Consider the following 27995-nt stretch of genomic DNA (forward strand, 5'->3'; position numbering starts at 1 on the left):
GACCTTAGTACTATTGACATTTGTACAGGACTTAATTAGAAATGCATGTTTGATACATTATGAAGCTAAATGACATTATGAAGCTACCTGACCTATAATTACTAGATGCTAAGAGCAGCCTATCTACTGATTGTGACAAAGAAAATGTATCTAGACAGTGAAAAATATTGTTTGGTGAGTGAAAAATTGACTTATCCCTGTTTCTCTCTCTAATTCTACATATCCATATTTTTGGGAGAAATAGGTTTATTTCCAGATATTGTTAAGTCATAAAGTTTGTATGTACTTTGTTTGTACTTACTTTATACTAAAAAATAATCTCTCAGCCATAAAACATGACAGCTTTTGACTGTGATAATGTCTCTATGCAGAATAGATTTTCCAATGAACCTGGATGGAGGAAAGCAATCTGACAGTGGTGCATGAGTTCATTCTGATGGGTATCACTTTGCACCCTGAGCTGCAGGCTCCACTGTTTGGGCTGTTCCTCGTCATCTACCTGTCACAGTGCTGGGCAACCTGGCCATGATCATCCTCACCAAGGTGGACCACAACCTGCAAACACCCATATACTTTTTCCTGAGACACTTGGCTGTTACAGATCTTGGTTATTCTACTGCTGTGGGTCCCAAGATGTTAGTAAATTTTGTTGTAGACCAAAATACAATCTCCTTTCACTTTTGTGCTGCACAGCTGGCTTTCTTTCTTCTGTTTATTGTTAGTGAACTCTTCATTCTGTCCACCATGTCCTATGACCGCTATGTGGCCATCTGTAACCCTCTCCTCTACACTGTCATCATGTCACAGAGGGTATGTCATGTATTAGTGGCAATCCCATATCTCTACTGCACATTTGTGTCTCTTCTAGTTACCATAAAGATTTTTACCTTATCTTTCTGTGGCTACAATGTTATCAGTCATTTCTACTGTGACTGTGTCCCCTTGATTTCTCTGCTATGTTCAGATACTCATGATATTGAACTAATAATTATGACCTTTGCAGCTTTTGATTTGATTTCCTCTCTTCTGTTTGTCCTGGTGTCCTACCTGCTTATCTTCATAGCCATTCTCAGGATGAAGTCAGCTGAGGGCAGGCGCAAGGCTTTCTCTACCTGTGGATCCCACCTGACTGTAGTCATAGTGTTCTACGGGACTTTGATATTTATGTACGTACAGCCCAAGTCCAATCACTCCTTTGATACGGATAAAGTGGCTTCCATATTTTACACTCTGATCATCCCCATGTTAAATCCCTTGATCTACAGTTTGAGAAACAAAGACGTAAAATACGCCCTGCGGAGGACATGGAATAACTTGTGCAATATTTTTTCTTTAAGTTTTTGTAAAATATGATGCCTATAAATTGGGTTATGGGCATGCATCTTTGCTCTGTATACACCCAGAAGAAATAACAAGCAAAAATCGGGTTTAACATGTATTTACACATTGTATTCTATGTCAGTTTCTTTTCATTGGTACACTTAGGTTAGTGAAGAAAGCAAAGAAGATATTTTCCTTCTTTGAGAGGGAAAAGTGAAACTTACTCATAATTAGTCAACTTGTAGAAGAGTAGATATGCTAAATGGATATAGTACAAATATAAATAGAAGGGGAAGTGGAAATGCTGAGTCAGAGCAGGGAATGGGGGGAGTCAGGGAAGGAAATGGCGAGGGCTCTTGTGTTTTTTATCACCTTCAGAATAAAACCTTCAATTCCTGTCTCATGTCTGTCTTCTTTTGCATGTAAATAGTCTCTTCTGTCTCATCCCTCATAATTTTCCCTGTTTTATTTTGCAATTGTCTTCAATACTGGTCATTTACATGGTACGTGATGATTTGAAGTTTAACGAATAGACTAAAATAATAACTATTACAACTGTTGGCATCCTACGATGCCTCTATTTCCTCATATGAGTCTGTTAACTAGAACTCAGCAGTACATGGATTCCTACTGGCTGTTATTTTTTTCCCCAGTCATCTCATTTTCTTGTCACTCATGAACACGACATTCAGGGTGCATTTGGAGAGTACACAGGTATGCTCGAGTTTGTGCTTTTACACCACTTGTTGACCTAACTTGGTAACTGACCATTGGGTTTTATAGATTGTTATTCTTTGTTTAATCTGAAAAGAAGCAATTGCCTATATTTAAAATTTTTGTTCCAGTTGTTTTCACATCTTTTGTGTTATCTGACCATCTAGTTAAGAAATAATTTTGTTGCCTCTTTTGACTATGTGGACATTTCTCTCTTTTGATCAGTATTGCAAATGTATCATACTCAATGATTTTTATTTCTTGGCTGTATTAATTGGTTGTTCTACTTTGACATAGCAAAAGAAAATAATCACATACATTGCCAAGTATCATATTTATATTTCAGTTTTTATAGGTTATCATTTCTGGTGATAAACCTTTTTTATTATAAGTTAGATCCAATATTTAGACAAGAATATAATTATCTTGGCTTTTGGACAGAGTTTTTGTAGATGACTCCCCACATTATAGAATAAACATATAGTCAGTTAAATTTTTAAAATAATCCTGGTATTCCTTATTATTTTAGCATTATGTAATAAAATTCTATGTGTATTCTATAAAGTTGGATGAATATATTTCATTGAAATAAATTTTAAGGTGCCGAGTACACTATCACATGAGGATAAATATTGCCATGGGGTCAATGCAGTTAAAATCAGTCTTTTAAGTGGTCTGATAAACCACAAAACTATCATATAACAGTATTATTGAGTACTGTATGACACATGTTATTCAAGTCCCATTTGATTTAGTCATCTCAACAGCTCTGTGAGGTAAGTTCTCCTAATTTGCAAATGCCAGATGATAGTCTTACAGAGGGTTAGTAACTTGGCAGAAGTCTCCAAGGTATTAGACATTAGAACCAAGTTTTTAGATCTATCTCTAGAACTATCTCTAGATTACTTGCTCACAAATACCCTATATTGTCTCTACTGTCATTTTTCTGTTTCATTAATGTCACCCTGAGAAGACAGAGAGTAAAACCTCACATTAGCATATTTCAGATTGGAAGAGGCCAAAAGGAATAAAAGTCAATGATAAGAGACATAAGTACTTGATGGTGACCAAGTTTATATCACTGCATTGTTTACCTTGAAGTTTGATGAAATGACAAATTTCAAGTGCTCTCACCACACACACACACACACACGCACACACACATATTACTCTGTGTGTGTGCGTGTGTGTGTGTGTGGAAGATCATCCATATAAAGTCATCAGTTTATGTATTCTGAAAATATATAATTCTACCAATTAAATATTTAAAGCAAAATAAAGAGCAGTGCATAACTAGAATTATGTTAAACACACAAAATGAATTCAAGAAAGTCAATAAATTAATTGGCTTAGAAATATAAACTAATCAACACATTTTAGGTGAGAGAATTTGCTCAAATATAAAGTCATCATACTTTTGTTGAATCACATAGTTTGGGAAAATTTTTAACAAATTATAGAGCAGCAAGATATTAGCAGAAATTAGTATTAAGCAGTCAGGATTACATTGAAAAGAATTTTTAAAAACAGGTTTATTTGATTGCTGTCCTATGAAATTCAGTCACCTCTGGCAAATAAAGATTGAGGAGGAGAATTTTATTCTTTTTTAAATATCTATAACTCATGGTTTGTAAGTGGAATTCTATCAAAGAGAATATAAAAGTTTTCCCCAAACAAAAGTTTTTCCCCAAAAAGGGAGGTTAGTGAGAGCAATAGCTATTTACCATCATTTTTTCCTTCTTAGATGAAACTTCTTTCGTGAGCTTCAGATGATTGAATTCTTAATTTAAAGAACAATGGCAACCACACTGGCTTTGATATTGTTAAGCCACCAAATTAATAAAGAGCAAAACCATCAGGCTTCAATATTAGAACCTTTTTTTTTTAAAGTAAACTATCTTCATTGAGCAAGCATTTGTTGAGCAAATGAGTAAATGTACAGAAAAAGCATTTTTACAGGATAAAATGGGGAAAGGAAGAATCCCACATGAAATTATAAGGTTGAGAGTTATGTTATTATTCTAGACTGGACCATTCATACATACTAAGGTGAAAAAAATTCCTGAAAATATGGAGTATATTTAGTATTGTCATGATTAATGTCATTTTCCCAAATTGTCCACCCTAGTGGTTAAAAAGAAAAAAAAGGAAACTATAACTCTGAAGTATATATTAACCACAAGAAAATAAACTTCAGAAATTAACACAATGGAATTTGTCATTGAAGGAGTTTCTAAAAACAAGAGTAAAATAAATATTAATTGAGGAATTTGAGTATGAAATTTAAATATTATTATGTCTTAAACAAGAAATCGATTATTTGAAAAATATTTTAGGATCCATAACAATCTTTGCATTTCCATCAATTTGCATCTTCACATATTTCTTAATTGAGGAAAGGTACCACCTGGAAGGAGAGGATTAGGGGAAATTTACAACTTAGTAAACCCCTGGATTTCCTAGCCAAAGAGTAAACCACTAGAAAACTGAAGAGGATTGTCTATGAGATTACAACAGAAAATCAAGTTTTACTAGGTTATCAGGAAAAATGAAATTATGGCAATTGCTCATAAATGGATGAGATTGGAAAACATCATGCTAAGTGAAATAAGCCAGACTCACAAAGTCCAAAGCCTGATGTTTTCTTTTATTTGCAGAAAGTAGACAGAAATAAGTATGATTTCCTAAGAGGGGCAGCCCATGAAAGTATAAAGTAGATGAGTGAAGTAGAGGAAGGGAATTGAAGGAGGAGGGAAGAGGGATGGGAAAAAAGGAGGAATTGCAAAATGAAATTTACTGAACTATGCCATGTATGTATAGGAATGTGCCACAGAGAATTCCACCTTTATGTGCATTTATAAATCTCCAATTTAAAAACTGATAAATAAATAGAAGGAAGACCAGTAGAGCAGAGGAAGGGCAGCAGGGAGAAGGAGTAGGGGTGGGAAAGAGAAAGCACTGGAGCACATTGTATTCCATGCTTGATTATTTCACAATGAACCCCACTATTTTGTATATGTATAGTGCACTGTGGGAAGCCATACTTATTTAGCAGAGTCAGACTAGGTTGAGCTATGTGACGCAGAGGCCTGGCTTCTAGGAACTATGGGGGAGTATATGGGACTGCATTGGAGTGGTTCCCTGTCTCCTTCTGGAATTTTCTCCCTAAGAGGATGGCTCCCCTAACTCCACCCTGTCCTGTCCATCACAGAAGAAGCTCCTCCCAGTCCTGGCCCCTTTACCTGTCTGTCTATAAATAAGAGAGTTGGTTGACTAGTTGTTGTAAAGAGGTCAGAGTTGGTATTGCCCCTCTCATAAAAAGAGTATTGGCTCTTGTGTGTTTATTGAGTAGATAAATTTTTTGGTTAACAGATAGAAAAACAGCCAACATCCTCCTCCAGCAGTTAACCCTTTCCTCCTCTACGGGGGACGTGGGCAGAAAGGACCCTGACAGTACACCAATAACAGCATTTAAAAAAAATTTTATAAGTATATTTTAATCTCTGCCCTATGTGAGAGCCATACCCAGAAACAATGAGAGAAACCCTTCACCAGGATATGTGGTGTTCTTACACTCCCCACTGGGTCCCATTGTTGCAGAAGCTCATGCTGTCTTCTGCTAATCTTACCTATATAAGCTCAATGATGATAGCAGTAAAACATTTTGTATGACATCCTTTAAATTCCAACAAATGTACATGAGATAATACATAAAATAATAATAAAATGTGAAATCAGATCTATTCTTATGATTGGCAACTCAACACTTTAGTTTACCTCTCAGAGAAACAGAAACTAGAATCAACAAGTTCATAAAATGAAATTTCAGTTATTCTCCATAATGAAAATTAAATCTCATCTTTTCATGAATTTTTTCATTAGTCATAACAGCCATTATCAACTCTATGGGTTTTCAGAATTATTTTTGTATTTTTACCCAAGGCATTAAATTTTCATGTACTTTCTCTCTCTCTCTCTCTCCCTTTTTTTTTTTTTTTTTTTTTTTTTTCTTGGTGCAGGGATTGAACTCAGGGGCACTTGACCACTGAGCCACATCCCCATCCCCAATCCCCAATTTTGTGTTTTATTGAGAGACAGGGTCTCACTGAGTTGCTTAGCACCTCTCCATCACTGAGGCTGTCTTTGAACTCATGATTCTCCTGCCTTGGCCTCCTGAGTCACTGGGATTACAGTCCTGCACCAGGGTGCCTGACTTCATGTACTTTTTCTGGCTACAGAGAAATTTAATACCTACTGAAGAAACACACTTCCCACCATTTTCAGAGTGAATCTTATGTAGATGGATCTCTAATTTCAGATCAGCATTCTTAAGATAATTGTTTTTTCTGTCACTACTATTAGTATAGCCATTTTTTTGTGATGTAATTATAGAGTATATACTTCACTTATTTAAAGTGTAGAATTCAATGGCTTTGATTCTTCCATGGAGTGTGGAAGCATCACATCAAACAATCTTAGGACATTTTCATCATTCCAAAATGAAAGAGGTCTATTAATAGTTCTCCTTTTCCCCTCAACATTCTTCACTGAGTCCTATGCAATCAACAATATATTTTTTGTGTCTATAGAATTACTCATGCTTGGCATGTCAAATAAATGTTATAATTTTTTTTTTTTTTTTTTTTTTGTAGTCTGGTTTCTTTCTCTTCGTAGAGAACTAGATGTTTTTGTGTTATGTTGTGGGACCATGAGTTTTTCTTTTTCAATTGGCTTTCTCTGGTATGGAAGGAGAAAGTTCCTCATTACTGCAGGGTAGAAGTCCAGATGCCCCAATTAATCATCATCATGAAGTTGAAAGTTAGATAGAAGTAACGACGCCAGCAACTCCCAGGGTCATCATGGTTAACAATGAAGTGGGATGGACATTTTACCACTGGGCACTGCCATTATCTAACTCTACTTAGCAGTCATGGAGAAGGGTTCTCCATTACTATCTCAGGATGGACTTCCAGGCTCCACATCCAGTCTCCATTGACACTGAGTAAGGGTTTAACATTGACACTGAGAGAAGGGTTTGTTACCAAAAAGCAGAAATATGTGGTTCCTACTTGGTGTTCTTGGACATCACATCCATATAAATGTTAAAACTTATCCTTGAAGTTCACTACAAACCTGCCCCCTTCCCTTTAGGCCTTGATACTATTGGGAAAGGGGCACCATTTTTTATTTTATTTTATTTTATTTTATTTTTTATTGTTTGTTTGTGTTTTCCTTTCTTCCCATGGTGTTAGTCATACTAAGAAGCCCTTGTTGTATATTATGAGAACTAAATTTTTGTTGCTTTTTTTTCTTTTCCTTGAATCTGTTGGCATTTCTAGTTTTGCTCGTTTGTTTGCTTTTGTTTTCTCACTTCTTCAGTTTTGACTCTGGGATATATAAGACAAAAAAATAAAGAAAAAAAAATCCTGTGAAATCTCACACTGTGTTGTTCTTTAAGTCATATGGTCTTTGACTGACCTCTCTTTTTTTCTCTAGCTTTTAATTTCTTTGTAAGTTGCTTTGTATGTTACAACAGGATATTTGATAGTAGAATAGGGGGGAAAGACAGCTACTCCACCTTCCTGGAAACCAGAGTTCTCTAGCACTGAGCTGTAAACATCAAATATGGGTCAGTACTTTCCACCTATTTCTTACCATCCCACCCATTTCACTACCCATCTTATAAAACCAGTGTTTCCAGAGCACTCGTTGACCTAGCTTTTCATTAACTTAGCAATAGAAATCAGACACAAAGTTGGCTTATTTTGAATTCCAATTTGAAGTGTTCCATTATTAATTATTTGACTTTGAATATTATTTAATCATTTCTTCTATTCTGCTTATTGAAATCTTCTGCTGCACATATAAATTATTATGAATATACATGACACTTCAAGTTGCATGGTAACTCCTTAAAGATGTAAAACAAAACAAACACACACACAAAAAAAACCTAAGCAAATCAAAATAACTCAACAATGGGATTATGCTGTCTTATCTTTGTGATCCATTTGCAATACTCCCCTGGACCACAGGATGATTGAATTAGCAGCTCATGTGAAATATCCCCTGCTTGGTCAAGGACATTATCTATTTACCCAACACAGTGGTATATTTATATCAAAATATTCTGAAGTACAGCATAACTAACTTCTACAAAGCAAAATATAAACAGAACCTCTTGTAACTATGACTACATATTGTTAAAAAGTAAAGACACTTGGTGTCAACAGTAGACACTTGAAAATTAATTATTGATCTTTCCATAGTTAATCCATCATCATGAACACCAAATGGGTGAATGTAAAAAGCCTGATTAAAAAGCAGGTGAGCATGAAAAGTTTGCCCTACATCCAAATCATTGGATATCAAATTAAATACACTGAGGCCAGCTCAGTATCCTCAACTAGTATGTTGTTGAGAATTTTTACATCAGTGTTAAATGGTTATAAGTTTATAGTTTTTCTTTAAGTAATCTCATTTAGTTTCAGTATCAGGGTAATATAGAGTGGATAATGGTTTATTTGCTTTTTTCTTTTACATTATGTGTTAACCATTATTTTTCTTTCTTTGTTCTTTTTTTCTTTTTTTGCTTTGTAGAACAGAATGGGTTCTATTGCACAGTAGGGTGATTATAGATAACAATGACATAACCTCCAAAAAGGTAAAAGAAATAATTCTAAAATTTTTCACAAAAACAAATGATAAATGTTTAAGGAGATAAATATGTTGAACCTGACTTAACAAGTTTTTTAAAACAAAGTATATGCATCAAAATATAACATGATCATGAATTAACACATAATTTTAATATTTTAATTTGTCAGGTAAATTAAATAAATTCTCTGATTAAATAAAAAACCATTTCCTTTTACCTGTGTGTCACACAGATGGCTCTCACATTACCGTCACTGTCCCTGAGTTTTTCTCTTAACCTGCCTGGCCTCTGACCACCACATGGTCATCTGCAACCTTCTGCTTTAAGGTGCTGTCCATGGAAGTTACTCACATTTCTCCCCATGAGAAAAATTATTAAACTTGATGTCAGTAAAGGATTTGCTTGTTTCTTTCTGTTCTTCTCAGTAATAATTATGTTCTCAATCTTCTTTTCATTGTATTTTCTGAAACGAAAAAGACACTAAAATGAAAAGAGGGTGTGTGTTTGAAGGGGTTTCCTCTGTCCATCACTGCCTTTGAATTGCAAAATTTAATATTTAGAGAAATTACAGATAATGGAGGATACATTTCTGGCATTTGTTATCTTTTGTCTCTTCTAACTTTTTGTTATCTTTTATTCTTTCCTCCATCAGAAGTTCCCCTTGAGTTGAACTGAGCTCTTCTTGGGGTGCTTACTTTGAATATCCACAAGCTCTTAAAAGAATAAGCTAAAATTATAAACTGAGCAATGCTCAGAAATCACAGAACAGGAAGGCCCTTGGATTCCAAAGGACCAGAGAATAAAGACCTTGAATACCTGGGCATCCAGTGTAGCTCCGGTGAACCTATCAAGAGCTGGAAAGTCTCAAGTAGAACCAATATTTTTTTATCAAAAATTTTAACATCTTTTCAGGAAAGTAACAACAAAACAAGCTCTGTTAAAATTCACAATATTAGTCATCCAATCACAAATAATAGACTTGAGAAATCTGGAACATGTGACACTATTCAGGAGATAAATAAAATGCATCCAGGTAGAATTAGAAAGAAAAAAGTGTCAGAAAAACTATTATAGGGGCTGGGGTTGTGGCTCAGCAGTAGAGCACTTCTCTATCATGTGTGAGGCACTGGATTCCATTCTCTGTGCTGCACACGAATAAATATAATGAACGTTCATTGAAAACTAAAAATTATTAACAAAAACTATTATAAGCAACTTCAATACACTGAATGAATAAACCAAACATTAACATTGTGAAGAAAGACTATTAAACAAACAGCCAAAGTGGTTTTGTATAGATGAAAAAAAAAAAAAAACATTAAATGAGAACAAATATTTACTCACTGAAAATTATAGTTTATACACTGAAAAAGAATAGATGACTTGCTGGGCATGGTGGCATACAACTGAAATCCCAGTAACTCAGGAGGCTGAGGCAAGAGGATGGCAAAGTTCAAGGCCAGCCTCAGTGACTCAGGGAGGCCCTGGATAAAAACAAAAAATAAAATAAAAAAGGACTAGATGTGCAACTCTGTGGTAAAGCACCCTGGGCTTAATTCCTGAAAAAAGAAGGAAGAAGGAAGGAAGGCAGAGATACCTTGACAGATATCACAGATCACAGATCACTCAAAATGAAATTAGAGAGAAAACAAAATACTGAATATAAAGCTTGAAAACAATCTTTGTTATCTGTACAACAGCAAGTTGCCAAACATATGTGCACTTGTAGGTCCAAGTTAAAAGATGGCACTATATTGAACAGAAGAAGAAAAAATAATGAAGACATGCTTGCCAGAATATTTTCCAAATTTATTTCAAAGAAAAATATACTTCCATAGGTAAAACAAGCTAAATAACTACAAGAGAGTAAGCAAAAAGAAAATAAATCAAGTACATCAAAATCAATTTTTTTGAAAAATATTTGTAATATTTAATCTTCTTAAAAACAGCCAGAGAGCTGGGCGCAGTGGCACATGCCTGTAATCCCAGCAGCTCAGGAGGCTGAGGCAGGAGGATCACCAGATAAAAGCCAACCTTAAAAAAAGTGAGGCACTAAGCAACTCAGTGTGACCCTGTGTGTAAATAAAATACAAAATAGGGGTCTAGGGATGTGACTCAGTTGTTGAGTGCCCCTGAGTTCAATCTCCTGCACTAGGATAAAAAAAAAAAAAAAATCAGAGAATAAAGCATAAACATGAAGAAATGATTTACCACTGCTTTATTTGTAGAAATATTATGCTATTTACATTGTTTTATGTTAATTTATAATTATACTCATCTTAAAAATTTATTCCTGATCAATGGATTTATTACAATAATATTGTTCTTAGAATCATTCTTCCATATACTCAAGGCACTGTGGAAGAGCAGTATGTCAATAATTGCATGATACTACATAAATGAGATGGCGACAAAGATATATTTGCGATTTTAAGTGTTTACCGCTATTGCACAGTTTATTCTGTCATGCCAAAATAAGAAATACTTTTTTATTTTTCCTAATGGAATATTCTGAGAATAATGAACAGATATTAAAGGAACTCTCCCTCAGGTGATTGATTATGTGCAATTAGTTTGTCTTTGAATTAGTTGAAATCTTCAGCAAAATGAGTCTCAAGAGTGAAAAAGATAATTTAAATCCACTCTGTAAGGAGCTGTTAGGATTAAAACAGTAGGAAGTCAGAGCAGACCTCCAGGAAGGTAAGTAGTCTTTGACTTTCCTAAGGGAACATAGCTTAAACTGGACCATCACCAAAGATCGCAGAAGACTCTTTAATGAGCAAAAGTATTGTTTTCCTTTTTAAAAAATATTGTTTTAGATGTTGATGAACCTTGATTTTATTCATTTATTTATATGTGGTGCTGAGAATCAAACCCAGTGCCTCACACATGCTAGGCAAGTGCTCTACCACTGAGCCACAACCTCAGCCCCTTTTTATTCCTTTTGGAATATACTTTTTTGGCATAAAAATATTAATAAGCAGCATAAACATCCCCAAAATTCTGTGTTGTTCATTATTGGTAGCACGTTAGCTTCACATTAACTCCCTGCTTGAGTCATCTGTTTTAGCAAAGACCTCAGTCTATATCCTTTACTTGGTGTTCCTCCTCTCCACTTCTTATTTGCTAGATAATCAGAGTACCTCTAATGGTGGATGTCATGTTACAGCATTTGTGAGAACATATTCATAGGCAGAAACATTTTACTAGAACCCTAACTCCTCCACTTATCATCTGAGTAAACTTTGTCACATATTTTGACCCCCCTGAACCTCTATTTCCTTGCCTTTGAAAGGGGAGATTATTACTGTCTACTTCCTAGAGTTTTATGAATCAATATCTGTACAGGGTTTAGAAAACTATGGGCTCAAAATGAGTTCCTCTGGCTCTAGACATTCCTTGGCATTCTGCTCTTTGTTGGAACACTCCTCATGATTCTCCATTCGCTGGCTGATGAACAAGAGTGGGGTCGGGTCCTGTCCCTGTATGATTGGGACACAATTAAGAGCAGTGCTTCACCTGTCAAAAAGGATGGATGTGGCAGATGCAAAGGTATTAACAAAAATCTAAAATGAACATTTCATGGCATTAGATTTTATGCTTGGTAAATGTCGCTGGCTCTTTGCGGTACCAAATCCGCGGGTATTTGTCACCACCTGCAGCAACAATTTGTGCGGGTATTTATCGGAGGTGGACTGGAAATAAACTACTTTTCCTATATTCACTAATTTATAGAGGAAGAGAGACTGTGACAGAAAGATAGGCTTTGCTTATCAGGAAGAGAGACTTTGCTTAGAGGAAGAGAAACTTTGTTTAGAGAGAAAGTTTTAGAGAAAGAAAGCCTTCTACGATTATCAGAGATCTATTTCTTCTTAGACTTCTGCAGCTTCTTCTTAAATGTGCATCCTGCATCCTGTGAACTAAAGGTGCATGCTAGGAGTATGTGCTAAAGGTGTGCTGCTTCTCTCTACTTGCCGCTGCCCCTACTTGCTGCTTCTATTTCTGCTTGCCGCTGTTCTCTGCCTGCTGCTGCTCCTTACTGTTGCTCGCCCACCTACTGCCCGCTTATATTCCCTCCAGGAGGCGGAGGGCAGGGCCACTCCAGTTGTGATCAGGTGAGGAGCCAGCTGCCCTATCACCGCAAGGGTTAAAAGGAGCAGGCCTGAGCATGAGGGGTCAGGAACACCTGTGCACGCGTTGTGTGCATGGACTTAACTGAATACGGCCAGTGAGAAATCACCTGAGTGTGCTTATGTTAATTAACCTCCTCACTGCCATTGTGATCAAAGCAACCTCCCGCTGGCTGCCAGGCGCCATCTGGCCCAGCCCACATGGCACAGCCCCCAACAGGTAAACAAGCTGAGATGTACTGGAACAGGCTTAATGGTCAGAGGTTTACTAATTACTGTCTTGTTGATTAGCAATGGTCTGGAAATTATTTTTCTTCTTGTTTCTATGAACAATATGAGGATTGACTATAAGGTAAAGTCCACAGTTTATGTACAGATGCTTGTTTTAAAAATTACATGAAAAAAACTTAGAGTAAAATAACTCTTTTGACACATTTACAATAAGTCAAAAGAACTAGATCTTAATATCTACATTAAAACCAATCCTACATATCTTGCCCATTTAAAGGATCCTTTACCAAAGTTTCAATGACAACTATTGTGGTCTCCGCCTCATGGCAGCAGAACTGTGGACTTGGTATTAGAGGTGAAGAGGATGACCCCTCCATATTATATATCATGCTGTAAGTTCTCACAGAAGGTATAATTTCAAATATAACTTGTACTGACTTCTATGCCTTACACAGGTCTCCATGATGAACCATACAGAGAACAGCAATCATACTGCAGTGATGCAGGTTACAGAATTTATTCTCTTGGGGATCACGGACAACCCTGTTCTACAAGCACCACTCTTTGGAATCTTTCTGGTCATATACTTGGTCACAGTACTAGGAAATCTGGGCATGGTCATCTTGACCCATTTGGACTCCAAACTGCACACTCCCATGTACTTTTTCCTTAGACATTTGTCAATCACTGATCTTGGTTACTCCACTGTCATTGGCCCAAAAATGATGGTGAATTTCGTGGTACACAAAAATTCCATTTCCTACAGTGGATGTGCCACCCAGCTGGCATTCTTCGAGATTTTCATCATCACTGAACTGTTCATCCTCTCAGCAATGGCCTACAATCGCTGTGTAGCCATCTGCAGGCCACTTCTCTATGTGGTCCTCATGGCAGAGAAAGTGTGTTGGGGGCTGGTGCTTGCTCCCTACCTCTACAGCACATTTGTGTCCCTGTTTCTCACAGCTAAGTTATTCACATTGTCCTTCTGTGGCTCTAATGTCATCATGTATTTTTACTGTGACTGTCTGCCTCTGCTCTCCATGCTCTGTTCTGACACACACGAATTGGAACTGATCATTTTGATACTTCTCAGGCTGTAATTTGCTCTCCTCCCTCTTGATTGTTCTCATATCTTACATGTTTATTCTTGTGGCCATTCTCAGAATGAACTCAACCGAGGGGAGGTACAAAGCCTTCTCTACCTGCAGCTCCCATCTGACAGTGGTGGTGGTGTTCTATGGGACATTATTGTTCATTTACCTACAACCCAAATCCAGCCATGCTTTTAATATTGATAAAATGGCCTCCGTATTTTACACCCTGGTGATTCCCATGCTAAATCCATTGATCTATAGTCTGAGGAATAAAGATGTAAAAGATGCTTTAAAGAGAAGTTTAACTAGATTCAAAACCCCCACTTAATATCTTCATTGTCATCTGCACATTGTGTCCAACGGTCTTAGTTTAATGCTGTGTCAAACCAAGTACATCATCAAAAAGTAGAAATGATTCACCAGCTTAAATTTTTATCCTTTCTTGGATAAAACATTCTTACAGCAAACTGCACTCTTCTGCAAGACAATAGAATAAATATTTCAGTCAGATAATAAGTACCAAATGATGCTCAAGATCATATTGCAATCTATATATTTATAAATAAGAAAAACCATACCAAATTTTCAGTTGAATTTAGACTTGTGAAAGTAAAACTGTCTTAATGAGTGAAAATACAGCAAAATAATTGGTAATGGATGTTTTATACCAGTTACTGGATGTTAAAGATATAATGTTTTCAGGGTGCATAATGCATCAACTAGACAAGAGGAAGAAAGTAATTAAGTAGATGATGATAACACTACATGAATTTTTTTCAGAATCTAGGCTAACTATAAAATATAGCATGCTGATTCAGAATGAGGTTTCCCATCAAATTAATATATTATATCTCAAGATGGATTGAACATCTTTGAAGATTTCTTTAGAAGTCATGTAAAAAGTGTTCAATGATTCTAGATCCTCTTTGGCAGCTTCTCAAGCTCTACACACTGGTTTCACAAACCCCCCTGATAACACTTGTTTAGGATTGGAAGCCTCAAAATAAGTGAATTATCTAATTTTCTTGGGAACTTACATTAATATTTTTAAAATATAATTTAATTCACAAGTTAAAAGTAAGTAATACACTAAAAGATTAAAGATATTTTATTCCCAAGCCTCTTTTGTCTTCATCATGGGATTATATATATAATAAGGTGAACTCTACTAACATAATATTTTCTTCACCTTTATGAAAACTTTCAAAAATGATTTCCTGTATGATTTCTGTAATGCACATTTTCAACTCTTTTCTCAAGACTTCTTTATTAAGGCAGCAACCCAGACTCGTTCCTGCTAGAATTTTCTCAAAGACTTCAAATTTTGTGCATGATACAGGAAGACATCTGACTTAAAAATATTGAGGAGAGATGGCTAAACAACTAAAATAGTTTTGTTTTTGTCTTTGTTTTTGTTTTGATTTTTTACCATTTTATCCAAGGATCCAATGTTGATCTCTTTATTTAATATGGTAGGGTTGATATCAAGGTGCATTTTTAACAAGTCTGCTTTAAGTTATGCATCACATTTTATTACTAAATGTAATAACTACTGCCAAAGATGACTGTTCTCTGAGGAGTCAGGCCTGGTCTTATTCTCATGACATGTAATCAGGGTTTCTTATATATGGCTGTTGACTTCTATATGGCAGAAGAAAGATCCAGAATAGCCAAAGCAATGGAGAAAATCAAAAAAGTTGGAAAGCTCACAATATATATTTCAAGATGGTATACCAGGTACAATATACAAGAAGATGATGCAATGTTTGTGAAAATAGATAAATGGATTGATGGAAACTAGTAGGTATTCCACCAAAACCCATGCTCATATATGTTCAACTGATTATCTTCAAAGAAGTTAAAGTAATTTGATGATGTCTAATGTGAACATATAGACCAATATAGATATAGGTATATGAAGATAGATATAGATACAGTTCTCCAGAGACAATCAAATAAAATAGTAGAGAACATGTGAAATAGTATTGATCAATAGGTATATGATAGAGGCTCAACATTCTTGGTCACCAGAGAAATGAAATTAAAACAGATAGCAACAAGAAACCATTTCCCCATATAACATTAGCAAGTATAAAGAGGATTGCAAATATCAGTTGCAATTTTTCATTTCTAAATGATCATACATTGCTGAATGATCTATACAAGGTTTTTTTTTTTTTTTTTCTTTTAGTACCAGGGACTAAACTCAGGATCACTCAGTCACTGAGTCACATCTCCAGCCCTATTTTGTATTTTTATTTAGTGACAGGGTCTCACTGAGTTGCTTGGTGCCTTATTGTAGCTGAGGCTAGCTTTGAACTCACAATCCTCCTGCCTCAGCCTCCCAAGCCACTGGGATTATAGGCATGAACCACTGCGCTGGGCCTGTCCTAGGTTTTATAAATTCATTTCATGAAAATAAATAAATAAACAAACAAATAAATAAATAAATAAATAAATAAATAAATTCATTTCCTGGATTTGGATTTTATTTACAAGGAATGAAAACATGTCCAGAAAAATGTGTGTATGTTTATTCTACTGATAGTTCTCATAGATAGAAATGAAGATATCCCACTATTCATCCACAAATAAAAGTATAGGTTGTGGTGTGTGGATAGACAGATAGATGATAGATAGATAAATAGATAGATAACAGATAAATCTCTCTTTTTTTTTTTTGTACCAAGATTGAACCCAGAGGTGCTTTACCACTGAGCTATATCTCCAGTTTTTTTCTTTCTTTCTTTTTTTGTTTTTTGTCTTGAAGTAGGGTCTTACTAAGTTTCTAATGCTGTCTAGATCATGTGATCCTTCTGCCTCAGTCTCCTGAATCATTGGGATTACAATCTAAACCACTGTCTGGCAAATTGTAATCTCATTTTTTAAAACAAAACTGTTCAACAATTGCATGAAATGAACTACATGTATACATGTATGTAGCAATGTGAATGAATGTCAATATTATCAGCTAGACTAAAGCATACCTTTTTGTTCTCTTTATATAATGTTCTAGAACAGGCAAACTAATCTATCATGTAAAAATTATAGCAACTGTGGACTGAGATATGAATGGTGGAATTCCTATAGAGACACTGGGAAACATTTTAGGGTGATAGAAAGATCCTCTTAATTAGGAGTAGAAATAACATTTTTCAGATGTTATCCACATACACAACATTGTTTTATGTAATCTGCTATTGTTTTAATGAAAACCAAATTGGTGTGACCCTATTTCTTATTTTTCTAGGATATTTTTAATTACAGCTGCTAAATAAAATTTGGTTATAAGATGTACATGATACTGTGATATACCTATACTTTGTGAAATGTTTACTTTGATCAAACTAATTTACACGTTCATCACCTAAACTAATTACCTTTTATATGTGTGTGGTAAGAACATTTAATATTTACTATGTAAGAAAGATTTCAGTATTGTTAACTATAATACCATGCTAGAATTAGCTTCCACAAACTTATTCATTCTCTATAATTGAAACTTTGTATCCTTTGACCAGCCTCTCTATATAGCCCCCAACCCAGCATCTTGTAACTACCATTCTACTCTCTGATTCTATGAGTTTATCTTTTAGAGTCCACCTAAAAGTTTGATCATGTAGTAAAATATGACCCTTTGAATATTATTTTCAGGTTTCCTCTCAGAAGCTTTCCTCATATTTCTATATAATTTATATAAAATTTTTAAAGAGTATGCAATAGCATACATATATATGTCAATGCTAAATTTAATAATGTTCAACTGTATATGTTATTTCCATTATTTTGCTTTGTTAAATAATGATATCGATAATTTTATTTGCATATTTAAACACTTGTATTTCATCTATAAAATAGATTTCCAGAAGCAGAGTTTTTAAACAAAGACATAATCTTGTCAACTGTTTGGAACTTTATTCTAAGGTTTAGAATAAATAGGTTGAGAGGCTTAGAATAATTATGTTCCTCACTTCATGGTATATTATCATGACATGGTCAGCCAAGTTTCTCTTATTTTATTTTTCAGTGTAATAGTTTGAGTATTTCAGCACATAAAAATATGTTGACTTGTGCCCAACCCCAAATTTATATGCTTAAACCTTCATTTCTAGCACCTCAAAATGTAATTGCATTTGAAAATTGAGTCTTTAAAGAGGTAACTAAACTAAAGTACACTCATCTGAATGGTCCCTAACCCATTTAAACTAGTCTTTATAAAAAGAGATTAGGATAGAGAGAGGGAGAAACATCCAGTACATAAATAGATCAGGGAAGGCCAGGTGAGGACACAGCGAAATGGTGGCCATGTGTAAGCCCAGGAAGGTGGACACCTTGATTCTGGACTTCAGGGCTCCAAAACTGTTAGAAAATTTTTGCTAAGCCACTCTGTCTATGACATTTTGTTATGGCATTCCACAAAAATTAACAAATCTTTTATCTTTTATTTCCTTATGCAATCACAACCAGCACTATCAAATAACCACATTAGACGATTTAATGTGCCTGTGTTTTCTTGTGTTCTTACAGATATGTATTACTGTGCAATGTGTATGCATTTATACTTTATATACATGTCACCATGCCACATGTTGTTACTTCCAGGTTTAAATTAAAGCCTGCAAGGGACAATATTTTTGTACAGGCAAAGTGAACTTTGCTTCCCAAACAGACAATCTACCCAAAGTATTTCTATTAGATAATACAAGTATAAATTATGTGTAAATAAAATATCTGGTGTTTATAAATGCAGTTATGCATCAGGAAATTCATAGTCATCTTCCAATGTGACATAGGGCTTTGCTTTTAGGTACTGTGATTCTTCTTTAGCAGTTGTCAACTCTCCAGTCTCATCTGAAATGAAGCATGAAGAGTAAAAGAATGACTTAATTACCTGAGTGTTTTTTTGGGAGACTGTATCCTTTTGAAATATTCACTTTATTCCATTTCTGAAAATAATTACTAAGTCTATTCTATTATTGAAGTAGAAAGGGGATAGATGTTGGCATGATAAATATTTTCCTGATATATATGGTTTGCTCCAGTTGGGATGCTAGACTATTGGCTCCTAGTTCTTCCATATTTGCTGTTGCCATCATGGATCTCTGTCTGGAAACACGGTGCTCTGATAGACTCATTTCACTCACTGTGAGCCTCAGCTGTCATGCACTTGAACTCAGTTCAATAACAGAGGCTCAGACTGCCCCAGAGAAAACTCAAGGAGCGTCTGAATTCCTAGAGGGTGACCTTGTTAAGCAGCCAATCCCAGGTGGACTCTTCCCCAAGGATGTAACTGACATCGTGTGGCTCCCAGAGTCACCTGTGCCTCAGAGGTATGTCCTAAGGTATATAGAGCCACAAACTCCCCCTGCTGCTATCATGTAGAGACTCACATGGGAACCCAAAAAGATTCTCCTCTAGAGGTGGGTAGAAAATAGTTCACCGAATTTTTACATAAGGGCCTTAAATAATTCCAAACCATGGTTTTTGATGTGCCTCTCCACTTTGATTTTGGGAGATCATATAGATTACATAAAATCAACTAATAACATTAATTAAACTATTTCTTTGTAATGCTTAACTGCTTTGAATAACAGGGCGTCAAATGCAATCCAGTTTGTTCCCAAATCAGAATTACTGTAATGATTCATATATTTAAGGAAATTATGTAACTAGAGAAACAATTCATTTTTGGTCTTTGAAAATGTACACATCATAATTTTATTGTTGCTACATTAGCTAAAATAAAAATTTTATCCTTATAACATTGCAATTATGAAACAAAAGTGAATGTGTGACTACCCAAACTCAAAATCATGCCTCTTTTCAAGAAGAAAGCCATGAATTAAAAATTTTCTTAGGAAAATTACCAATGCAATCTGATCACTTACAAGCAAATGTAAAGAGCAGCAAACTTCATAATCAATGCAATAAGGCAAAGTGTTTGGATAAACCAGGTAGGTTTCTCACAGTAAAATAAACCTGTCAACACTTTAGTTCATAATCTATCAGAAAGGGGGCTTAAATTAGATGTCAAAAAATATGGGGTTGCACTTGAGGAGAGGCATTTGTGTAAGCACTTGGAGAACTTTAGCTATGGAAACCTAGATTCCTGATTTGATGAGACAAAAACCTCTGTCACACATTCAAAAGGAAAATAAAACCCTGGAAGTCATTACACATGTCCTGTTTTGCCCTTGATTCCACTGAGCATCAATGTGCTATAGATTCTACCATTTGATTGCTAAATGTTTAACAGACCCTCCATAAACACGAGGCATAATATCTTGAAAATGTCACTTTGATTGTTCCATCTTAAACCATGATCTATAATATTTAAACATGCCACAGACACTGACCCAATTGCTTACACAAGTGCACTGAGGTCTATCCTTTGTATTGCTCATAGAATTCGCCATATGAATTATTTTGGGGAACAGTTTGTTTCTATGTGCAGCAGTCAAACGTAGCAACTTCTTTCAATGCCAAGCTTCTCTTCTTTGTCCCACACAACATTCTTACCTAGTAGCTTTGTATTTTTTTTTCTTTTTTAAATTTCCACTCATGCTCCACCTCTAGTCTTTCCCAATTGACATAATTGGTTACCTTCATAACATCAAGGGTATTATTTTAAAACTAAAAGCTGATCATCATCATTCACCTATCTTGAAATTTCTCTATGGTTTGAAGAAAATACAAATATTTTCGGGCTGTACTCTCTGAGTTGACTAATTCTTTTGTCCTCCAATCCCAGTCACATTCTCTTCCATTGTGCTTCACTTTCCACACAGAGAAACCCTAAGCAGCCTGTGCTACATATTCACTGTTGCCTGAAGTCATGGACTGTTCTCCCTATGATTCATTAAATAGTTGGTTCCTTCTGTTCTTTTAGATTTTATTTCTGTGTTTATCTCAGAAAAAGATTTCCCTGATATCCCATATGAAATGATTCTCCCAGGTTATGTTAATGTATCTTCTTGTTTAATTTACTCATTCTACTTCATACACTCATTACACTTAACAAACACTGCAATTATCTTGTTTATGTGTCCTTAGCAGACTTTGTCTGTTCCCTGCAATCAGAATAGCAGGTCTATGAGGTGAAGGACAGGCAATTTATGTGAAGCTTGAACATTTGCTGGCCCAAAAAAGAAATTCAATAACTATGTGATTAATGAATAAATATTAATATGAATCAAAGAGTCTAAGAAGAAGGAATTATGTATGTTCTCAGAAGCAAACATATCACATAGACATTAAATTATATAGGCTTTATATTGGTCTTATATCTCTACATCATTTTACATTGTAATTGTATTTTTTTTTTCATTACTGAGTAAGTACTGATCAGACATATACGATGAAATAATCTTGACCCTCTGAAACATAACTCATAGGTTTAGATGAGGAACTTTGAAATAGATAGCATAGGTGGTCACAGTTGCACAGGCCTTGATTCAGGAGGTTGAGGCAGGAAGACTACAAGTTCAAAGCCAGCTTTAGCAACTTAGTGAGATCCCAAGCAACTAAACAAAGCCCTCTCTTTAAAAAAAGAACTGGGAGTATAACATAGTGGTAAAATCCTTCTGGATTAAAAAAAAGAAAGAAAGAAAGAAAGAAAGAAAGAAAGAAAGAAAGAAAGAAAGAAATGATGTAAAAGATAAAAAGACATGAATAAACTGAAATGAGTTTCTTGGGCCAGGTACTAATAATTGTGTCAAAAAAAAGTTTAATAGACCTAATTAAGTTCAAGGGATCATCTTTAAAATAAACTGCACATTTCACCATATTAAAATAGTGAGTAATTGTAGGGAAATATTTAACCACATTAAAATAGCATAGCTATTATATACATTAATATTACCAAAGAAGCTATACAAAGTGAATATATTTTCTATTATTAACAAAGGTATTAAAATGTAAAACCAATGAGTTAAAAATACTAAAGTTAAAATTAGGTATATTTTATCTTACTATCCAAATAATAATTAAATAATTATTAAATAATAATTAAATAATAATTAATAATTAAAATTATGATGAAAAATAAAAATACAGGTAATTGAGTGGTAACTCAGTGATGCTTACCTAACAAGCATGAGGCACTGGGTTCAATTCTCAGCACATCAAAAATATAAATCAATAAAAATAAATATACAGTGAAAGAAAAATGTGAAAAACTATATAAGTATGTGAAACAAAATGGGAAAGAGTAATGAGAGAGAATGGGTAGGAAGAAATATTTAGTGAAAAATAATGTCAAGGAATTACAAGAATGATCCCGTGTTCACTGATAAAATATTAGAAAGACTGAAAGAGAATTTGTGGTTTGAAAGCTATTGCTAAGAACATAACTCCATGTGTATTTGTCTGAGTTAATAAAATGAAAAAATAAGAATGAAATGGTTAAGAGACAAGGGATGGTAAAATATGTAAGTCAACATATATTCAGCACAAGTTCCATAAAAGGACAGAATATAGAAAGTGGAGCATCAGGGTGTCTAGAATCATCTATACTTGAAAACAAAGAGGTTTCAAGACAAGTAATTGCAGAGAAACATTGGATTATTTAAGATAAAACTATTCATTGACCCTATCTCACACATCATAGACATGAATTAAGAATCAAGGCTTCAAATCCTTATAAGTCAATAACAGGAGGCCAGACTATCTCTTTAACTCATTATACTTACTTTCCCTGACTCTATAACATCACAAGTTTACTTCCTGGACCTAGAACCTGAATGGTAGTAACTAAACAAATCAATGCATGGTTGAAGGAAGGTTGGCTCCCACATTTAAGGGTAGTCATAGAAAATAATCTTTAAGGTTGTAACCACATGTTTTCTACCCCAAACAGACACCTTTCTGACTTCTACATGGCTCCTGAAAATATCACCCAGATCACTGAATTTGTTCTCATAGGTGTCTCCAATCTTCCAGAACTTCAGATTCCTCTTTTCTGTGTTTTCCTGGTCATCTATGGCCTGACTGTGACAGGGAACCTGGGCATCATCACCCTCACCAGTGTTGACTCCCGGCTTCAGACCCCCATGTACTTTTTCCTCCGACATCAGGCTGTCATCAATCTTGGCAACTCTACTGTCATTGCCCCTAAGATGCTGGTCAACTTCTTAGTAAGTAAGAGAACCACCTCCTACTATGAATGTGCCACCCAGCTGGGAGCATTCCTAGTTTTCATCGTAGCTGTGGTTTTCATGCTGGCAGTGATGGCCTATGACCGCTATGTGGCCATTTGCAACCCCCTGCTCTACATGGTGGTGGTATCTTGCAGGATCTGCCTTCTGCTGGTGTCCCTCACCTACCTGTATAGCTCTTCCACAGCTGTTGTGGTTTCGTCTTGTGTGTTCTCTGTGTCTTACTGTGCTTCCAATGTCATCAATCATTTTTACTGAGATAATGTCCCTCTGTTGGCACTGTCCTGCTCTGATACTTATTTTCCAGAAACTGTAGTGTTTATATCATCAGCTACAAACTTGTTCTTGTCTATGACTATAGTTCTCATATCTTATTTCAAAATTGTTTTGTCTATTCTAAGGATGCGTTCATCAGAGGGAAGGAAAAAAGCCTTCTCCACCTGTGCTTCACACATGACGGCAGTCACAGTTTTCTATGGGACTCTGCTGTTCATGTATTTGCAGCCTCGATCCAGTCATTCCCTGGATACTGATAAAATGGCATCTGTGTTTTACACCCTGGTCATCCCCATGCTGAACCCGATGATCTACAGCCTGAGGAACAAGGATGTGAAGGCTGCCTTAAGGAGGTTCATGGGGAATCTATGCTGTTTCCTTAAAGCAGTGCAGTTTTTAAAATTGTAGGTAAATAAAGAGATGGCTAAGGTTAAGTTACTCAAAGAAAAATTTATGTGAGTTACAAACTTTAAGGTATCCCTGGGAAATTAAAAGATCTAGGATATAAGGAGCATCAAATGGAGAAAGAAACTGAGGTTCATTGAGTTGTGAGGGTGATCTAAAACATATGTGTAATTTGATAACTTCGCCCATGAGTGTTGTTGGTCAATATGAAAGGAATTTTTACAGGAGACCAGACAGATACATATTTTTAAAAGTTAAGTAAATTTGAAATGAGCAAAAGCATTTGGAAAAGAGAAATGAAGTGCATCATTTTTGTTCTTTGACCTTTGTTGCTGTTTCTTTGGCTGAGCATAGTTCACATAATGAATTGCTGTACTTTAACAATCAATAATCACAGATAAAAATGTCATTTTTACAGCTAAGTAACCAAAATTGAACTGATTATTAAATTTAAAACTCCCTGTCACTTTCTTAATATTGCTTGAATGAATATTGTATTCTACTCATGAGTAGCATTCAGAACTACATGCTAAGATTGCATTTCAATGCCAGCCTCAGCAACTTAGTGAATCCCTGTCTCAAAATAAAAGTAAAATGAACTGGGGGTGTGGTCAGTGCTTAAGTGCCTCTCAGTTCAATCCCTGGCACCAAGAAATGAAAATAAAATGTAAAGTTTTGTTGTTCTCTGTGTTACTTCTTGATCAGTAAGCATGCACCTAAATCTGTTGTATACAACCTTAAATGTGTGGAGGATGACCAGGCTATATTTAAGAATTATCAAATCAGAATCATAAGCTCTGGGTCATAAAGGTATATTTAAAAAGTTTCAAAAGCATTTCTATATAAGACCATAAGAAGAAATTTTGGCAAATGTCAAAGAACTAAACTGGAATGTTAACATTCATTGAGTGGATTCATTTTACTCATTAAGGATTTTGATATTGAAGAGGTTTTTTTCTTAATTATAGATAGTAAATATTTATTCATAATCATTATGATATAAGAAAAAGAATATAATACTACAAGACATATTAGAATCCAAGACATAGAAAATTTGCAATGAGAATACATTCAGAGTTACCTTAATGTTAATATGTTCAGTTTATTTTTATAAAATAAATATCAGTTGCTATCTCTGGTTCCAGAAGTTATCTCACATTGCTGTTTGAAATGAACAGTTATACATTTTTTTGGCTAATAGGGAAACAGGTTTAAATAAAATTAGAAGTGCAGCTAACTTCACCTAGGGGATTTTTACTTACAGGGAATGACAATGTGTACACATAAATGCACATATACTCATGTTACTGATACTGTAGTCAAAATCATGCAAAAGGAAAATATTTTAAGTGTTTATCAAAAAAATAAAAAGACAAATTATGGCACATTGGTAAATGACGTACTACTCCACAACAGAATGAAATAAATCCCATGCATTCAGCAGTATGGATGGGCTTCAACAGCAATAACCAGACACAGACTTTTCCTGTTATTCCTTTTATATGATGCTCTGGAACAGGTGAACTGATCTGAAGAGAAATAAAGCAATTTTGGTCTGGAATATGCAACTGGGGAATGTACCACAAAGGCCATTTGGAAACGTATACTCTGAATTAGGAACAGAAATAACATTTACATATGCTGTGCATGTATGTGAATTATTATTGTTTTAAGAGAGATCAACAAAATATGACACTTATCCTGTTTTTGATTTGTAACTGTTAAATGAAAATATTATATACGTGAAATGTAAAACTTGATGTTTACATTGGTCTATCTCATTTACATCTCTATCAGCTCACTAGTAAATTTTCTGGTGGGCATAGCAAGAACAATTAATGTCTATGCTGCTAACATAATTTCAAATATACAGTCAAGTAACATTACCTAGCATCACCCTGCTGAGCATTAGATCCCCAGAACTTATTCACTCTCTGTGACTGAAACTTTTTACCCAGGGTCAAAATCTCTCCTGACCCCACCAAGTGGTTATTTGTTGATAAGCACTTGAGACCACCATTCCACTCTCTGATTCTATGAGTTTAAGTATTTTATACTCCATATAAAGTTTGATCATTCAATAAACTATGATGCTTTTAAAAGAATACACACTATATGTATATCTCAATTTATTACATAAAATCTCAAAGTATATATTTTGTTTGCAGTGTTTTACCACATTGAATAATAACCTTGTGAAGATTTTTATTCCTGTCTTTTAATAACCTGTAATACTTCTTCAGAACAGAGTTGTAGAAGACACCTCCACAAGTCCTTTATTTATGGATTTGTATTTGTTGTTGTTGCTGTTGTTGTTTTGTTTTGTTTGGGGGCGTAGATAATGGATTTAAAATATTTACATTTCTCATTTCATCTCATGCTAGATATTTCAATTTACTTTTTTTTATTTTTTTATTTTTAATTGTATACAAATGGGATACATGTTGTTTCTCTATTTGTACATAGAGTCAAGGCATACCATTTGTGTAATCATACGTTTATATAGGGCAATGATGTTTTTTTTTTTCCCTTCCCCCCCACACCTCCCACCCCTCTTTTCCCTCTATACAGTCCTTCTTTCCTTCATTCTTACTGCTCTCCTTATCCCTAACCTTAAACCTAACCCTAAACCTAATGCTAACCCCTCCCACCCCCCATTATATATCCTCATCCGCTTATCAGCAAGATCATTAGTCCTTTAGTTTTTTGAGATTGACTTATCTCACTTAGTATGATATTCTCCAATTTCGTCCATTTGCCTACAAATGCCATAATTTTATCATTCTTCATTGTGGAGTAATATTCCATTGTATAAATATGCCACAGTTTCTTTATCCATTCATCAACTGATGGGCATCTAGGTTGGTTCCACAATCTGGCTATGGTGAATTGAGCAGCAATGAACATTGATGTGGCTGTATCTCTGTAGTATGCTCATTTTAAGTCCTTTGGGTATAGGCCAAGGAGTGGGATAGCTGGGTCAAATGGTGTTTCCATTCCAAGCTTTCTGAGGAATCTCCACACTGCTTTCCAGAGTGGCTGCACTAATTTGCAACCCTACCAGCAATGTATGAGTGTTCCTTTTTCATCACATCCTCGCCAACACCTATTGTTGCTTGTATTCTTGATAATCGCCATTCTAATTGGGGTGAGATGAAATCTTAGGGTAGTTTTGATTTGCATTTTCCTTATTACTAGAGATGTTGAACATTTCTTCATATATCTATTGATTACTTGTACATCTTCTTCTGTGAAGTGTCTGTTCATTTCCTTAGCCCATTTGTTGATTGGATTATTTGTATTCTTCGTGTAGAGTTTTTGGAGTTCTTTATAGATTCTGGAAATTAGCGCTCTATCTGAGGTATGGTTGGCAAAGATATTCTCCCACTCCGTAGGCTCTCTCTTCACATTTCTGATAGTTTCCTTTGCTGAGAGAAAGCTTTTTAGTTTGAATCTATCCCAGTTGTTGATTCTTGCTTTTATTTCTTGTGCTATGGGAGTCCTGTTAAGGAAGTCTGATCCTAAGCCAACAAGTTGAAGATTTGGACCTACTTTTTCTTCTATAAGATGCAGGGTCTCTGGTCTGATTCCGAGGTCCTTGATCCATTTTGAGTTGAGTTTTGTGTAGGGTGAGAGATAGGGGTTTAATTTCATTCTATTGCATATGGTTTTCCAGTTTTCCCAGCACCATTTGATGAAGAGGCTATCTTTCCTCCATTGCATATTTTTGGAACCTTTGTCTAGTATGAGAAAATTGCATTTATTTGGGTTTGTGTCCATGTCCTCTATTCTGTACCATTGATCTACCTGTCTATTTTGGTACCAATACCATGCCGTATTTGTTACTATTGCTTTGTAGTAGAGTTGAAGGTCTGGTATTGCAATACCCCCTGCTTCGCTCTTGCTACTGAGGATTGCTTTAGCTATTCTAGGTTTTTTATTCTTCCAGATGAATTTCATAATTGCTTGCTCTATTTCTGCAAGGTCCATCATTGGGATTTTAATTGGAATT

At 35.1% G+C, this 27995-nt stretch overlaps 1 protein-coding gene and 2 pseudogenes across 1 annotated transcript; all 3 read left to right on the plus strand.

The window, feature by feature from the left end:
* Positions 1-394: 394 nt before the first annotated feature.
* LOC124975060 (olfactory receptor 8K3-like) lies at positions 395-1353 on the plus strand (annotated as a pseudogene).
* Positions 1354-13514: 12161 nt separating this feature from the next.
* Positions 13515-14475, plus strand: LOC124975044 (olfactory receptor 8K1-like). Its single transcript, XM_047537932.1, is given in 2 exon segments — positions 13515-14138; positions 14140-14475. Coding segments are annotated over 2 exon segments (960 nt in total).
* Positions 14476-23023: 8548 nt separating this feature from the next.
* LOC124975045 (olfactory receptor 8J1-like) lies at positions 23024-23986 on the plus strand (annotated as a pseudogene).
* The last annotated feature ends 4009 nt before the right edge of the window (positions 23987-27995 follow it).

This window comes from Sciurus carolinensis, unplaced genomic scaffold (assembly GCF_902686445.1).
Source record: "Sciurus carolinensis unplaced genomic scaffold, mSciCar1.2, whole genome shotgun sequence".
NCBI lineage: Eukaryota > Metazoa > Chordata > Mammalia > Rodentia > Sciuridae > Sciurus > Sciurus carolinensis.